Below are 18,676 nucleotides of genomic sequence, written 5' to 3' on the forward strand. Positions count from 1 at the left end.
GTTGAAATGATAACTTTGTGCAGGTTATTAAAACCATACACAGTCATCTACATCTAAAAATACAAATGACCTAAATTTGGAGGTTTAACAGCTCAGTAATTATTTTATTTTGCTATTTGGTCTATGTTTTGTAGTTAAATACATGAAATTGCTATCATAGCTTCTGTTAAATAGAAGGAACATTTAATTTTACTTAAAGACTGAACCTTTAGATCATCATTATGTTAGCTTGCTGGCAGATCACAGTCTTGATATTCACTAGCAATATAAATGGCACTAGTAGAGAAAACCAGTGTTTTCGCACCTGGTGTAGGTAAATTACTAACTCTTTCTTCCTTGCTACTTGTGTTTCATTTATCAGAAGATCAGCTGTATAAACTGGAAGTAATGAATTTGCAAAGGTGTGTCAAAATTCCTTTGTGTTAATCTAACCTAAGCAAGTAAATTCTAGTAACTACATTAGATACTCATTGATCAGTGAATGAAATGGATTTGCACATTTAATGAAGTATCTGTTAGGCAGGATGTGCTTTTTTTGGTGTACTTTTAACAATTGAATCAAAATTTTAAAAGAAATTATATTTTACTCTTCTACCAGTTCAGGAAGTACCTGAGTCTAGTGACTAAGAAGTCTTGGTTGCAATCAAAGTAATTTCTAAAATCCTTAGTGCATATGCTGTCATGTTTCCATGGTCTTAGATTCCCATACAAGGGAAAGCCATTTTTGGATTATTTTAACAAGCTTTAGCACGTTAGCTGCTTGGTTCTCCATAACCTTTCTGCAGCTAAGCTTTTTAGCATCATGATTAAAAAAATGTAACCTGTTCAATTAGATGGTTCCTGTGCCATTTGCTTCTTTTGTCATGTTCTTTTTCATGCACATTATTGCCTGACAAATGCAGCAGAACTTTGCTAATTCAGATTAACGACTGGGAGATCAACTGCAAATTACTCTATTTTGTGGGTAAGTAACTGAACAAGTAAAATAAAAACCAAAGTACATTTTGTGATACATTGTTCTTGTTCACTTATTTTGACAACTGTTGTGTAATTTTATACTACTTCATAATGTAATATTGTCTGTTTTGCAGAAGTAATGGTATTGTATGATCTTATAATGAATCATAAGAATAAATATGCTTCTTTGCTTGAAAAAAACAGTCTTTAAATGTGCTTCTTAACTAAGTTATTCTGCTATTCAAACCTTTGCATGAAAATGCAGGGGCCTCTTGTGCCTGAATTTCACACCCTGCACGAGAGAGAGGTTCTGGTGTAGTGCAAATAAATGTTATAGCTGCAATCCCTCTTTTACTGCACCATTTCATGGGTGAGTTTAATTTTACAGAATCTCTCAACGGTATAATAACACATGCACCAGCTATTGGAATGTTTAGTTTTCATCTGGGATGGATGAGAGTACTTGAATGGTAATCTCAAAGCTGAAGATACTTTCAATATTTAAAGTTTACAGCTGATGTGTTTTTTATGCTGGAATCACTGATATTATGCAAATTATGCAAATGTCAGGTACCATGGTATTGGCAATATATGAGGTAACGATAGGTTCTGAAAAAAGACTTCTCTAGAAGAAAATTCCAAATAAAGAGAAAGAAATAATTTATTCTCTAAAACCAGTAGAGTGTTCAGAATGCACAGAAAGAGGTGTTCATTATATTTACATATAATTTATATTTAGAACTAACACACCTAAATTTTACCAGTCATCAAGTTTGTATATAATTAGAAGATACTTTTAGTTAAAGGTACATGTTTATGCATCTCATGATCCATTACCTGAAGTGCTGTGCAAGGCATATCATTACAAAAATAAGAAAATTGCATTGTTGGATAAAGTAGCAACTGAGGATTTGGGTTCTTTTTTTTTTTTTTCCTTAAGGTAAAACCAACAACTTTTTTTTTTTTTTTTTTAAGTTATTGTCCTCCTCAAACACACCACTCTCCATATCAGTGAAACATTTTGTGGTGACAAATCTCAAATCTATAACATTTACCATAAAAGGGATGAAAAAGTTAGTTACTTTTCTTTGGGTCGATTGCATTGTTTAGTTTTTTGGGTTATTTTGATTGTAGAGGGAAGAATAATGATGACATCCCAATCAGTCTAACTTAACAAATGTAGGTTACAATGACAAGACAACCTGCTTTAGTCAGCTCATACCAAGCCCACATGAAGGGAGGTCAATGGCTCTAAATCATTTGTCAGAGGCTGCAGAACTTATCAGCTGGTTTTAGAGAGAAGAAACTGAAAAAGAAACATCTGGGAAAAACCTAATTGAAAATTTAGCCATACACATTTGGCACAAAATTATTTAAGTAAAATATACTTCTTGTGAAAGGATACTCAATAAATGTTGAAATATTTGTGCCCTACTTCAGTGCAGTTTCTGTGGAACAACTGTTTGAACAAGAGGAACAAATTTCATTTGTAGTTTGGGAAGAGTTGAGTAGGATTCCAAGACAGGATCTAGTGAGGCAACGTTTATAAAGATAGGGGTTTTTCTAATAAGTTGAAACCTTTCTCCAAGACAGAAAAATAATCTTTTATCAGAAATAAATGTTCTGAAGAGCATCTGTAGAAGTATAAAAGTCTTCTATATATCTGTATAAAAGTCTTTTAATAAATTAGGTTCAAGCGATCTTTTTCAGAGAATAGCTCTGGATACCACAATTCAGTATGGCTGAAATTCTAGAACATTTACTATCTTCCAGGATTTCCTTCAGTGAAACTTTTAAACCTTCTATGACACACAAATAGTTTGGAGGAGAAAATCTTACTAAGGAGATGCTGGTTATATAGATAAATGTAGTCCTTGCACTGGAGAAGTGAAATGTCACAGGACAGCTGAACTGCGATGGAAAGCAAAGGAATCTTTTGGACTTATGACCATAATTTTCAGTTTTCACAGACAGTGAGAGCTCCCTGTGTGCAGAGAGCAAAGCAATTCCTGAGCTCTGCCAGCAGCCCATCAGCTGTGGGAGCTGCAGGGCCAGGGCAGGAGCAGCCACATCCCCTCCCTGCCCTGGCCCTGCAGCCTCAGCTGTCTCCTCTCATTACCTGGGTCTCTGCCCTGCACAGCAGCCCCAGCTGGGCTGGTTTCTGTGGCAGGAACAATGTTCCTGGCAGAGTTATGACCTTTACCCAGTGAAACCAATGGACAATGAGTCGAGCTGAGTCACTTATTGACTGAATTTCCATTACCTTCACAGCCTTTCTTTCCTGGCTTGTCCTTTTATCTCATTATGGACAGAACCTACATTTACTGGACAATAGCTTCCACATTGGTCTCTTCATTTCCCAGAAGATATCACTACTACACTTCTAAAATTACTCTCAAGACCTGTTCTTTTCCCCTCTTTACAAAAAAACCTATTTGTTCATTCAGTAAATGCACCATGTAACTATCTTCATACCATAGCATTTACACCCACACACCTAAAGGGGCTGTATTTCAAATATTCCATGTGTTCCCTACAAAGCTATAGTAGGCTTACAAAGTTTTAGACATTTTCTAGTTGCTTATACAGAATTTGTTAAAATTCCCTTTAGAAACAGTTCAGGAACTAAGTTATAGAATTGCCATTAATTTTATTTCCTCCTTATTTAGGTACACATCCTCTGTGAAAAACATTACAATTTTTCCATTATAAATGAAAGGTAATGATGTGAATAATGGTATTCAAGTCACATCCTCTCCAGTTTTTATATCATGATGCAAACTGACCTCATAATTTTGTCATCTTCTGTATTTACAGCCCAATAATGCTTTTCTGGCAGTTCACAAGGGTTACTGAATTTATGAGGCACTTGCAAGTCAGGAATTTTATGAATACCACCTGCATTTCTCAGAAATGATTTCTAGGGAAATTTAAGTCTATTGTGTATACTGGATTAAAATAGCATAAGAACTAAGCAATAAATTATACTATTTTGTTTTAAATTTTATTATATGAATATACAAGTTTTCATTGTTGATCATATTAACTTGATATGACAAAACACTTTCTTTTTACAGATAATGGTGTTTATTTGTTTTTCCAGTATATAAAATGTACCAAGTACCAAATTGCTTTAGCACATGCTTAAAAATGACTTAATAAAACCTGACTTAACCAACATATGGGCAAAAAGATGACAAGCAATGTACCTTGCACTAAAATATAGGCAATTTTAATGTCATCAGAACTATAAAATCCATTTTGGAATAAAGAGTCCAAAGTACTGTCTCAAGGTATCTCCTGTTGTACTCTGTGGACTGTAGTTCAATTATCTCTGTCCACTTCATCCATTCATTCATCCAACTTACAAGGAGATGGTTCCTTAGACAACCATCACCTAGAGAGGTCTTCTAAACAAACAGAAGTACCTTGATTTACATGTGAAAGGGAACAGGAATCCAGGATTATTCTTTTAACTCCAGTAAAATACTGGAAATATATGGCTGTGTCTTGCAATAAATGATGCAACAGGGTGAACTTGCACAGAAAGTTTCAGATGGTTTACTTCATAAAATCTAATCAGAAGATCTTGAATCCATAAAAATATGGATAGCCAAGTGAGACAAGTGGCTGAAAACATCTGTGTGAGGAGAAACACATTATCCTGCACAACTGACTGCCAGTGAGCTCTCAGAAAACATTTCAGACTGTTGGTAAAATATAAAGAAGTTGTAACTGAAATGTCCTCTCCTCCTATCCCTGTCCCCCAACACACACATACATCATCCAGTTAAAACTTGGACAAGCAAAATCCACATTAATGACACCAAGTGAAAGTGAAATAGGACTGCTTTTAAAAATTAGTATACCTCTTGTTCAGGCAGTTAAAAAATTGACAAAGTGATGTTCGAGTTTCACAGGTACAAAGCAGGTCCTGAAACTGGACAATTAATCTTGATTGTCTCAACAGTCTCAATGTGATTAATTTTCCTTAGCCACCTTCTCCCCTTGTCATCTCACCTTACAATGAATTCACAGGGATTTTGTTCCTGATTCCAAACAAAATGGATCAAGCTAAAAATCTGCCACACAAAATATGCTATAGACAGGATCCCTTTGCTCTCTCCCAAAATGTTGTTACCCCTTCTCCTAACTGGGCTATCTTTTGAAAAAAACCCTTTCTTAATAAGTAGCATTAAAATCTTTTGGAACCAATTGATTCCCTGACACCTACAGCCACATACAGAATTCTGGCTCTAAGCCTTCAAAGCAGAGAGGGAGAAAGAAATAGATGAGAGTGTATGGATGTGAGATGAGGATGATTTGCTGAATCACACATCAAAGCAGATGCAGGAGCAAGGCCTGTGTCAGATACTTTAAATACACAGTGGTACATCCAAAACATGCAGAATTCAGTTCTGTGTTCCCAGACAGCTCAGACATACTGTAGACAATGACTAAAACGAGCAATAAAGCCCTCTGAGAGGAGGTTGCAATTGAAAAGAGATTGAAGATTAAATCAAAGAGTGTCACATTTAATATTCAGAACACTCTAACTGAATCCTTACTGCCTGGGCTATAAATGGAATCTTACCGTGGGCTGGAATGGGAAAGTGGGCTCATTTCTTTCTGATAGTGATGCTGCTGACTGACAGGCTGTGGAAAACAAAAAGAATGGATTGTTTAGAAGTATGTCAGAGATCTGGTATGAGCATATACATTTGCAGCTTCTGATATTAGAATTTTTACAGTCTCTTTTCTTATCTGTGAAATTAAAAATGGATATTCTGGTCATAACTGTATATAAGTACAACTTTGAAGATGATTTTTGTCTTGGTGGAAATACATATGAATTAAAGAGGTGATCACACAGTTATTTCTCTGCTGCCTATGAGAGTGTTGGGATAGCCAGGAGACTTCAGAGATGGAGGGTGGTAAAGTCTGGTATGACAGAAGAGTCTGGATGGAACATGTGTACAAAGCATGAGGAAGAAAATCTTGTTAGGATCTGTGCAGAATTAACCACTTTTAAGGGTAGAAAACACCAAGGGAGAGGTAAGAGGGCTGGCAGACCAGGTCATAAGCAGTAACAGTAATTTTAGCAGCCCCAAATGAAGATTAGTGAAGCACATATGATTCTCCATGGCACTGCTGCTTTGAAGCCTGAATTAAACTGTTAATGAATAGCTAACAGTGGACTGTATGAATATTCATACAAGACATGATCATTTCCCAGTCAAATCTTACCTGCCCATTGTAAGTACATGCTCCAAAAGTTTCAAACTATATTTGGTTTGTGGCATTAAACAGAGTTATTGGCAAGAAAAATCAATATTCATAAACTGATGTAAAAATTCAAGAATTCTAAAATCCACCAATACATTTTCTCCCAGAATATGTGTGGTTTTACCAGAAGAGACTCTCCCTGCCATTATCACACACATCAAAAGCAGTTCTAAACAAATCATTGAAGGAAATGCAAAAAAAGTGAAAATGTAAGCATACATTTACAATACTTGCTCAATTTATTACATTAAATGCTACAATTAAAAAAAAAGTGTTATTAAATTATTTTTTAAAACAAAAATTAGTATAAAACTGAGTATGTCCTACTGGTTTCAGAAAATGGAAAGGGAAAGGCATTTTGTAAAATATATGTTCAGGATGAATGACATCCTAATTACTACCAAATATGACTCACTGCCTGGTGGTGGATAGTGCAATTCCCAGATGATAGCTAGTGGAAGATGAAGACAAGACAGAGAGTGAATTAGTGAGTCTATGAACCAGAATATCTGTCTAAATAATTTTTAGTCTCATTTCATAGTAAAGAATGCTCTTCCTCAGTTCTGCAATTTGACTTGACGTGAACAGATCCCTCCAGGGGTTGTCAAACTGAGCTCACAGTTGGCATAATTCTGGGTTTGAATAACACTCCTCTTGTCTGTCAGCTTCACTTCTGCCAGACCATTTCTGTGTTAAGTGGCTTTCTTTTCTGAAAACTCACAAAGGAGGCCAAAAGACCTTCCACAAATTAGGTATGAACCTGGAAGTGCTATTTCAAATATTTTTTCAGATCAAGACTTATGTGACTGAATTTATATTTAGGAAGTTGCTTGTGGAACAAGTAATCTTTCTTCTCTGTGAGTACTCCTAACTTGAAAGACAGGTTTTAGTGGTGGGCATAATCTGGATTCTGCTAATGCAACATTATATCACTATTATATCACTACAAGCTTCCAGGATATATCAGTGAGCAATTAGGAGAATCATCTTTCTCCTTTGAATTTCTGATGAGAAACAGGGACCATATGGGGTAAGATATCTTGAATTCTCCTATAGATCTTTCTCCAAAATGTTTGGATTGTGTCTTAATTGGTGTCTGAAGTGTGGAAACAACAATCCAAGAAGCTGAATGGGCCAATTCTCTGAAAAAGCAAGAAAGTCGTACAAGATCTATAGAATAAAGCAAGGCATTTAAACAGAAATGTTTTCTAAGCTTTGCAAATTTTCTTGGATAATTTATATATGTGTGAATATAAACTTCACATGACATTCTGCAATATACAGAACTGTGTCTTTCATAGTGTCGCAAATCAAGCACGGATTTTTGTAGGCCTTAAGATTTAAGAAAACATTCAGGTAAGACATGGTCAAATAAAATATTTAAAAATATTTAGTTCTACAAACACATATTTTTGAATTGAAACTGTGCCCCACACACATTTTAGAAGGGTTTACAATTCTCCTTCAAAGTAAACCCATTTTAAAGCAGAAGTTTTTCATATTTATAACTGAGGCTATACTAGCTAATGTATAATATTCAAAGTGATTTTATTCCTTTTTGGCTGTCATAGTTTACAGCAGCAGCTAAACCACTTACATTTCAACATTTTCTCCTGACAGCATATATTCAGTTCTTGGTAGACTGTCATAGAATATAAATCCACAATTTCAGTATATCTGTTTTGTAGTTGTTAAGGACATCTGTTCTAACTGCAGCTCAATAATATGATTGATCTCTGTGCCTTTACATTGACAAGGGTTTCTCAGATTCATTAAAATCAGTAACAAGACACTTTTCAATGACTCTGGAAATCAGGCTAAAAATGGTTAAGTGATGAAAAAAATTAAACTCACTTAGAATGGGATTTATTACTTTGATACATAAATTCACTATCTAACATGATTATACCCTGCCCTGCCTTGCAAAACATCAAAGGTATTTCAAAATTAAAGATACACAAAAAGCTGCCTTCTGGTGGTGCTGTTGCCATAGATTCCACCTAAAGGACACAAATGTATAAAATGAAGAAAAATTTGTAAGAAAATACTCCTTATTTATCTTTGAAAAACATAAGAGAAAGCAATTGATACTACTGATTTAAAGATTTAGAAAGATACAACCTGGAAACACATGTAAGCATGAAAGTTTAATCATGACAAGAATTTCAAGCTGTACTTAATTTCTCAAATTCCAATATAAGGATTATTTCTATTTCTTTTCTGTATACTGCACTGCTAAAATCATTTACCTATGCAACTGGAAGATGGCTACAGATCTATATCTATCTATCTATCTATCTATCTATCTATCTATCTATCTATCTATCTATCTATCTCAAAAGTTTTCTGTAGTTGTGTACATCTGATTTTGGAAGGATTGAGCATTTGAAAATTCTCTTAAATGATAGTGGTACTAAAGATCAGAGACATAAAACAAATCTGCTTTTATTCTACACATATATTTTTTACATAAGAAATATGTATAAGGAATAAATATATATATAAAAGAAACACTTTATAAAACTGGAACCTGAGAAAATGATGAGTTTACTGGTACTGGGGGATGAAGGGATTGAGAGCAGCTCTGTGGGGGAGGATTTGGGAGTATTGGGGGTTGAAGAGCCAGACATGACCTGTCAGACCAGAATGACAATTGTCTCCCGGGCTGCATCCAAAGGAAGCATTGGAGCAGGTTCAGGGAGGGAGTTGTGTCCCTGTGAGACCCCACCTGGGCTCCTCAGCACAGGAAAGACTTGGACCTGCTGGAGTGAGCTCAGAGCAGGGCTGCAAAAATTACCAGAGGACTGGAAGATGTCTCCTGTGGAGAGAGGCTGAGAGAATTGGGGTTTCAGCATGGAGAAGGCTCTGGGAAGGTTTTACTGCAGCCACTCAGAACCTAAAGGAGGCTTCACAAGAAAGATGGGACAGAGTTTTTAGTAGGGCCTGTTGTGGTAGGACAAAGGGCAACAGTTTTAAACTAAAAGAGTGTAGATTTAGACCAGATGCTAGGAAGAAGTTTTTTACAATGGGGGTGATGAGACATTGGAACGGATTGCTCAGGGAAGCTGTGACTGCCCATCCCTACAAATGTTGAAGGCCTGGTTGGATGGGGACCTGAGCAACTGGGTTTAGTGGAAGGTGTCCTTGCCCAGTGGTAGGAGGGATAGATTAGATGACCTTTAAAGGTCCCTTCCAAATGAAAGTATTCTATAACTCCATTATTTTAGGTCTTACAGAAAGAGAATGCATGACTAAAGACTTTCAGCTAACCATTTGAATACTGGCACAGCACTGCTACTCCCAAGCCTTCTGAAATGTTGTAGTAATATCAAAATATACTGACATTTAACAGCAGCATACCAACAATTCCCCCAACTACTCTTTTAAAAGCTTCTGTGTTAAAAGAATGTGGGGTGATGAAATAATCATCTCCATTAACAAATCTTGTTAAAGCCTTCTTAGATACCAAAGGCCTACAAAGTGAATTATCACCCTCACATAGATGCTCTGCATTTTTCCAAATGTTGGAACAGAATTACATTGAGTAGTGTTAAACACCAAGTACATACTCAAAAAACTTCCATCATATCCATGAATAGCTGGTCCTCTGGCTGATATCTCAGCAAGGAAAATATGAAGTGCAGCAGGAGATTCTGGGGATTGACTGACACTGTACTGATCCAGTGCTGGTCCAGTGCTGCTCTCCACAAAGGCTGAGGTAAATGGGTATGGAAGACCTCAAAAGCTGAATTTCATTATTTTTGAGAGGGATTAAGTGGTTAATCTTTATCTGAGAAAGTTCAGGTTTCTTCCCTAAGTTATGCCTCCTTGGAAATGAGGTTCTTGCCATTGTATCTTGAACCCTCAATGTCCACCTTGCAAAATGCAGAGGAGAAACCTGACAAGGCTGAATGTGTAAGGCACATCAAACTCTTCAGTCAGCTGAGTGGAATGTGAAGAACTCTCTCAAAGACAAAATCTTGTTTTTTATGCTTGAATTATGTAGAGAAAGATAGCAATAAAGGGCTGTTATGAAAAACTACAACTATATTAAATTGCAATTTATATTACTAACCTAATATATCTAAACACTATTTTAGATTGAAGCTACAGAAGTTGATCAAGGCAGTAAGATCAAAGAATACTCTTTGCAATCACATTGTTCTTCACTGAATACTGCAGCAGTACATTTTACTTTAAAAGTTCATTTTGTTTTAGTCATGTAATTTGTAATAACCAAACCTGACGTGTCTAAATATTCTTATCAATTTCCTTATAATTAAACTACTAAAAAAATAATGAGACTGCTATTCTCTATATTTAATTGAGTTCCATTTGTCTGGTCTTGCAGATTTGTACCACGTTTGAGCCTATTTAACGAGCAGGGAGAAAACACATTGGAAATATTAAATTAACAAAATGCCTAATGGAGATGTATATCAAATAGTTAATACCAACTAATGTATCTCTGATGTCCAGCAAAATATTCCTCTGTAAATCAAGTTTTTATTTGTACAGTTACCCACTTATCAACACATTTCTTCTCATTTGAAACCTTCATTTAACAGGGTACTTCAAAGTTCCAGCACTGTGTTGATATTCACTGTGGAAAGTTGCTGCTCCAGGCCTCTATTTGGACCCTGTAGACCCTTGAAGGTAATTTGCACCTAACATTTTAGAGCATTTACTCTGCAATAGTGTATATTGGGGCAACACAGCTGTGTTTAGTTTCCTAACATTGGATTTGCCTCAGAGCTGTGCTATGTGCTTTACTTAAGCCACATTCATTGTTTATTATTGCCTCTACTGTAATAAAATAACAGCTATATTGCTGATATATATATGGAGTATGAGGTTATCTAGTTTCACAGCAGCTCCTGCTAGTACCTTTATATAGTTCCAGAAATGTTATTCTGTGCTTTCATACATTCAGTACTTTTTGGTGAAATGCAACAAATACTCTGCTTCTTATAGCAGCACTGTCACATAGTGCAGCTGTGTGATTCTGTACCACTTTGTACCAGGACAAATAATGATCCAAGGTGTAAAACACATAATGATCACATACTAAGTGCTCAGAACTACTGCAGCTTTTTGCTGCTTTCTCCTGCTTCAGTTCTTTAAACATTTAGCTTTTCAGTAATGAGACTTTATCATTGTAAGAAGCAATTATTTTCCATTACTCACACTGTAATGCAGCTGCTGACTGGTATATCTGGGTTTCATTCATTTTGGAACTATTTTTAAGTACCATATCACACACCTGCAGGTTGTCAGCCACTATTGTGATGAACTGTACAGCCTACATGATTATTCAGAATTCTAGGAAGGATATATATATAACAGATTTGCTCTTTTTCCATGGTGGCACTAGAGAACATGCTGAAAGTGCATGTGTCTTGGTTAAATGTTTTCCTTGATAAGTTCTAAGAGCCCTTCGTAATGATACCTTAAATTTCAACTCTACTCAAAGAAAATTTAGCATTCAAGACCCCTGAGAAAATACTGGGAGTTTAAACTTACTGGTGAGAAACCAGAGTTCCAGGTTGCTGTATCATCATCACTGCTCATACTTAGGGTGACATTGCAGCAATCGATCAGTGTGGCACCCAGCCCATGGGAAATCCCAGCATCCCATAATTCTTCATTTTGTTGTCTCTTCGTGCTGGCCAGCATCTGTAGTTCAGATGAACTCAGTCTATTTGACTGGTACTTTTTCCTGTCATACTCCTGCGAAATAAAATGGAAAAGTCAACAATCTAGACAGGATCACCGAACAGAATAGATGAATGAAACCCAGAGAGACCTTGGAGAATCTCTCAGAGAATCCTAAAAAGCTTCAATACTGAAAGAGAAACAAAATGTTTACTAGAAAAAAATTAGTTAACAGATTTCTGTTAATCTATGAAGATCAAGCATATTTACAAACAATTCCAGGAAGGAAGAACACCACAAGCACTGTAATGAACTGCAGTTTTGATCCAGAGTGTTTGGTGAAGCTGCTGTTCCACTGCAATTAAAAAAGGAAGATAAAAATAGGCCTTAAGAAGTTCAAAAATCCATCAGCTGTTAAATGCAGATCTTGAATTAAAGCAAATCCCACAGTTATCACAGTATCATCAACACCATCAATGTAACATTTAGTTGCTGGTCAAGCACAGCATAAAACTTGTCTGGAAAACCATGTCAACACTAGATTTCAAAGGTTATTCTGGCAGTTTGCTAGTGAATGAATTTTCAAGTAAACTTCAATGTCCTTTCACTTCAAATCCACTGGTGGAATTGTTAATATAACCCTAATTGTTACACCTAACTTCATCCACAGGCCAAAAGCTGCAAACACATACTGACCATCTTGCAGTTGATACTTAAGCTTTGCTCAAAACCTTAAGACAAGACAGTTTAAAGTCACCCAACCTGCTGCTGGCACTATCTTTGTTTAAAGAACATCTCCTTTAAGCAAAGCTTTCCCCTTTTTAAAGGGTCCACATAGTTTGCTCCTTCACAAAGGAACAAGTCTAATACTTGAGACATTTAGTTTTGGTTCTAAATGTAAGTACAAAGCATTTCTGCTTGAAAAGCGAATCCAGGCAGTGAGCAGGACTTGAATGGATCACTGGAGTATTGGCCAGTGGGCTGTGAGACCCTATATAACACCATCCCAAAGAGGGACAGAGCTTTGATTCTAGAGAATGGAGCTTTTAGACCAGGAATGTACCACATTCATGGCAGAAAGGAAGATCTCTCAGTCTCTTTTGCTGTGAGAAGGCACTGGGTAAATGAAGACCTCAAGAACTCACACGAGTCAGCAGTACAAGTACATGAACACTGACGACTTTTCTTGCTATGAAATGTGGAGTGTAATGTTTTAGTGTATCTTCAGGGGTATAGAAGTCACCTTACACCAGAATTCATAGTGAAATTTTACCTCCTTTGCTTTCTTCCTATGTATATAAGATACAAAGTACAAGAAGATGACAGAAGATACAAAGCATAAGATGACAGAAGCAGTTTGCACATTTACCATTCCTTTTTTACAAAGCTAGCTAATGAGGTCCAAGCTTAATTCCTGAATATTGTGATGACTGCTACCATTTTTAATCCTAAAATAACGTGAGATGTGTTCTCCAGACCCTTTCTGAATGCCTGTTACTAGCTCAGGGACTATTAGTCATTTGTTCACCTCACCCAAAGCTCTTTGTTGTGCTTGGGGAGCCTGCTTTGCTCAAATGTATCAATATTCTACCAGACCTGCAGCTGCTGTCACTTTTATTGATCTTATTGAACAGGCTGATTTCCTGTTAATTTTCCTATATTTAAACCTTCTGCAGTTATTTGATTATTATAAGAGAAGCTTGGCTTATCTTTCTTCTTTCATATAATTGGTATGCAGTCATTAAACTGACAGAATGAACTGGTGCTCTGCAGAATAAAAGCACTAACTATTGAAAGAACTTTTTACTCATTCTCTTTTTAATAAAAGCACAAAAAATTGCCCTGACTTGCTTGTCTTTTCCTTTACATCTATAAAGAAAGATGCATAGATTTGTGGAATTATTACAGCGTCATTCTAAACATCTGCTGTTCCCCTCCCCAGCTTATTTCAAATTGTCATTCTGTTTTCTTTTCCTCTAATGGTCTCACTCTGAAAATATCACACTCAGGAAGGAAAAGAGATGCTATGACCATTTTCTGTGTTAAACATCCCCTAAAATAAACTAATGAAGGAGAAATAGTTTGGGATATTTGTTCTTCAGGTTTAGATGACTGCTACCAAAAAGCCTCTTTGAAAATTTTATAATATCTTTGCTGGTTTTCAAAAAGAGAATTTGAAAACTGAATTTGAAATTAAGTTAGCTTTGTAATTTAGGAGAATATTTGGATGTAAGAAGTAATTTTGCAATGTTCCTAAATTTGTCTAAAATTAATATCTCATTTAGTAATTAAAAGCTTATCTTGTCTATTTGAATATCCTTCCCTTACAATAAAATATTTTTATTAAGCACTTAAAACTTTTGCTAGATTGCTGAAACCTGTTGTTTAAAGGATTTTTTTCATATATAATGACATTTGCATTCTTCTAGGTTCAAATGATTTATTCAGAATTGTTTGAATGTAGTTGTACGTGTGGAAAACTTTAATTACCAGCTATCTACATGCTTGCAATATTTCCCAGAGGGCTATACTTCTTTCTTAATTAAAAATATTTGAACTTAATAATAGAGAACTCTATTAAAATATGAATAAAACATTGCAAGAAACCAGGTCCTTAAAGCATATTAAGCAGCAGGCAAATCAATTGCAGAAGACTTGGTTAAGCACTTTTTTCCCTTTACTGGTCCCTTGTATGAGCACACAAAGAAATGTCAAAGAACTCCAAGGAAGGGCTTCCCTAAAATTTTAAGACCTGATCAAGTGTAAGACCTAGATCTGCAAGATACTTTAATCTCATGTTTTGTAGCAATTAAACAAAATCTGTAGCTAATGAGTTTCTATACATTAATAATAGAATTTGTTCTTGAAAAAAAATACAAGGAACAAATCACATGTGCAATGCATTTACAGCTACAACTGCAGTATGGTAATAATCTTATTGTTTAAATTAGTAATCAACTACTGCAATCCACCCAGAGAGGCTACATTTAGCTGTGTTCTACAGGACAAAGTTGATGACTGCATTAAACACAGATAATATCTTTAAGGAAAGTAATACATGTGTAATTTCATTTATTATGGACAAATAGGTTACAGTTATGATAAGTAATAAACATAATTGAACTGCAATTGGAACAATTTTCTAAAACTTGAAAGTATCAGGAAACAAGGAATACATTTAATTGCAAAGATATAAGTAGCTAGTGGAAAAAAGAAGGATTAAATTTCTATAAACTACAATAGGAGGGTAAAGGAATGAAAAATACAAACAAATTTTATCATACACATTCACTGCATATTACCATCTCTAAGAAAAAGAGAATCAGATTATTGGTATCAACTGGGGCTTTTCCTATCACTGAAAATTACAGAAACATTATCTTCTTTCCAAATAGAAATGAACCCATGCATTGCTTTCTTCCACATTTTCCACATCACTAGTGGCAATTCTAATGTCTTTTCCAGATCATAAATACATAGAACATATGCTGCTATTAAAAGGATTTTCTTTGCTTTTTAATTTTTTTTGCTTTTCATAGTCTTTTAAATCACCAGCCACCGATACTTCTCATGATAATAAAGTCTCAGCACTGCTTCTGATTTTCGCTTGCACTGCTGTGTTTCATTCCCCTTGCTTCCCCCTAATCTCCTTCTTTCCCAAAGGAAACCAGTCTCCACAACCTTCATGGAAAAGGATGTTCTGTTTTTGTCAGGAAAAGTGCAGGGCCTTCACCAGTCCAACAAACTACTTGCAGGATGCAGGAAGAGATTTCCAGAATCCCCAGTCTGAAACACAACTTCACAGCACTGATACCTAAACCCTGCACCAACACTAAAAGAGACTCATTGCACAAAAATGAATCTGTGCCAGGGCAGGATGAGCATTTCCCCATCAAGGACACACAGAAAAGCTGAGAGCCCCTGCAAAAGAGAGGAGTCTATTGTTTTGGTCCCCAGAAGTGTGCAATACCTGGGAACCAATGATATGATAAGAAATTCAAGATATATCCAAGATATTAGAAAACAAACCCCATGCTTACAATAATGATCATGCTTACAATAATGATCATGAGTTCAATTCAACATCCCTGGGCAAAATTATCCAAAAAAATTCACAAAACAGCAATCCTGGGACTAAGTACCATAGAACTCCCTGACCTGTAAAAGAGACACCTGCAAGGGAATATGATACACAGCCATGAGTCAGGAAGTGGCAGAGGAAAGAATATTAGGTAAAAAAAAAAAAAAATCATTGCTTTTTTATAGCAAAGAGAAGAATAAGAAAGCACCAGGAATGAGACAATGCATTAAAAAAGTGAAGATCCATATGTTTTTTTTCCTCACAAATAGCAGTTAAATTTTGAAATTCACTGTCACAAGGCAAAGGCCATATAGATGCAAAAAGCAAACACACAAATGTCTGTGAAAAAACCTCCACTACCAGTTATTCACCACCTGTCCTGAAGAAATGGCAAAGCTAAGGCTTGCTGGAAGGAAGCCTGCAGGGCCCTGCTGCTGAGGTACCCTGGGTGCTTTCCCTGTCCTTGCCCTGTTATTCTCCCAGCCATCCAGGGCTGACTGCTGGACAGAAGCTGCCTGGCTGCTGGCTCTCAGGCACATAATTCATCATTGCTCAGGGCTGACACAGAGAAACCGTGAAGTACCCAAATTAACACTCCTGCTGTGGTCATTCGTTAACACAGCAATTTAAAATCTGCCAATTTTCCTCTGTAACCTTTCAGCCCCAAACTATTTTCTAACTAATTTATTTCCAAAATGTGAGTTGCTCAGTGACACATCTTTTTATCTACAAACCTTTTTGATTTCTGTTCTATTTGGAGTATGATTTTGTGTTCCACAAACCCCTACAAAATCAACTTTCAACAGACTGAGCACAGTAAATGCAGTTATGATGAAGCCAGAATATATCAGAATGAAAGATGTACTATTAATCACTTCATGCAAATGGGTATATCTAATATAGCTTCTCTACACAATCTAGTAATTCAATTTCAAAGTAAAAATCACTTACAAAAGTCTGTGCTGTCAGACATGAATTTCCGTTGGAAACTTTCTTGAGAGATGTTTTACTGACAGATCTTTTGAATTGATCTGAAACTCCTTCATATCTTTCAGTTTCTTCAGATACATTTCTAATTACTCTAAAAGATTTGGATTTACTTTGAATTGGAGAAAGAGAAAGGATAGGCTTTAAACTTCTCTGAAAGCTAATAGATTCTGTTTTTGTCATGGTGGAACTCTGTGGTTTTGATAAGACGGCCTCTTCGAAGTTAAATTTGCTGTGTTCCTTATTCTTCCAGTATTCATTTCCCTGTGACATCTTATTTAATGGGATCTCTTTAAAAACTGCTGAATCAGGTGTCCCTTGTCTGCTGTGGCTGTTCTCAATGTTCTCAGCACTCTGGATGAGTTCACTGTTGTCATCCTAAATTTAGGAAACAAAGCAAGAGTGGTTGGTTTGCTCTCATCATTACACAGTTCAGTTTTACATAACCTTAACACTTCAAAATCTCTCTTTAATCTCTGCCTCCTGTTTCTAAATTTACAAGGATTCTGAAAAACAGCTGCTTCTCCTGGTAAATACACTGACTATACCATAAACATCTTACATCTGAAGCTGATTACACTTTTAAAAATGTCAGGTCAGATTTTGAATGCTGGTAACATCCAAGACCTGTGTCTCACCTGACATTCATAATTTCAATAGAATTTATTACAGCTGTAAACCAAAACTAAGCAATGTGTCCATGATGGTGTCTTTCCATTGAATTATTAATATTTCATATTTTCACACTGCATCTTCAACTTAAATGTAGAAGCAGTAACTCCTGCTGAGATCACTTTGCTCTGCTCTGGTAATCATATTGTACTGGATATCATATTCATTACCATTTCAATACAATTTAGGAATTTTAGAGGTTAGTTTATTAATCTTATATCCACGCTTCTAACAAAGTCCCTGCAAAATATCCCATGAATCAAGTGTATGATGTTCACTCATACCCCATCTCAACAGCAATCAGCAGGACTGAACAGATGAAAAGAGAAATAATGCAGGAGTGCATCTAGTGTTAGCCTCAGTGTTCTTATTCCCAAGAAGGAAAGAATGAGAGCAGCCTCATCCTCATCTCATGATGTGCCATATGTTCCCACAGAGGATGTCAGGCAGTATCACCTGCAGTGCCTCTCACAGCTGAGGTGCAATCCTGCTGCACATGAAAGTGATCCAAGATTGTTACTGACTTCAGTGAGTCCAGGATTACACAGCATGAAATGTATGTTCGAGAAGATAATCCCTCAGTTTTATTAATGGTACACATTTTGGAAATTTATAGTTTGATCCCCTCAGTTATTTTGTAAAACAGTTAAATTCAGAGCATCTTGCTATTATGCAACTCAGTTACATTTTATTTCTCTGCTGTGAGCTGCAGATTCAAATGCTAAGAAACAGATTTTATAGTTAGAAGTGAAACATACTAGAATGTTCATAAAAGGAGGAACTTTAGCAGTCACTGTAATGACATAATGAAATTATTGCATACATTGACAATTCAGCAAATTTATTCATAGTATCAAATTATACTAGATAGGTATACTAAAAGATTGTTTTCTTTCATTAATTTCATTGCTGGAAGATTTCCACATTGCAAAGGAATTAAAGTTGGTGATGCTCAGACAGAATATGCAGCAGAAGTACCAATAATCAAGTGACATTCAAAAGCTGGAATTTTGTAATTCCTTTTCAACAATGTCAATA

General features: G+C 35.9%; 1 protein-coding gene across 2 annotated transcripts in view; it reads right to left on the reverse strand.

The window, feature by feature from the left end:
• Window positions 1-18,676, reverse strand: part of CFAP20DC (CFAP20 domain containing) — a 65,249-nt gene that overhangs the window by 12,768 nt on the left and 33,805 nt on the right. For both annotated transcript variants that reach the window (XM_063164313.1, XM_063164312.1), the window contains 3 exons: window positions 16,931-17,344; window positions 11,767-11,973; window positions 5,552-5,613 (listed from right to left, as the gene is read on the reverse strand). In XM_063164313.1, the coding sequence (XP_063020383.1) occupies window positions 5,552-5,613; window positions 11,767-11,973; window positions 16,931-17,344 (683 nt within the window). The remainder of the gene's footprint in view (window positions 1-5,551; window positions 5,614-11,766; window positions 11,974-16,930; window positions 17,345-18,676) is intronic.

The sequence above is a fragment of the Melospiza melodia genome, chromosome 10 (genome assembly GCF_035770615.1).
Source record: "Melospiza melodia melodia isolate bMelMel2 chromosome 10, bMelMel2.pri, whole genome shotgun sequence".
Classification (NCBI taxonomy): Eukaryota; Metazoa; Chordata; class Aves; order Passeriformes; family Passerellidae; genus Melospiza; species Melospiza melodia.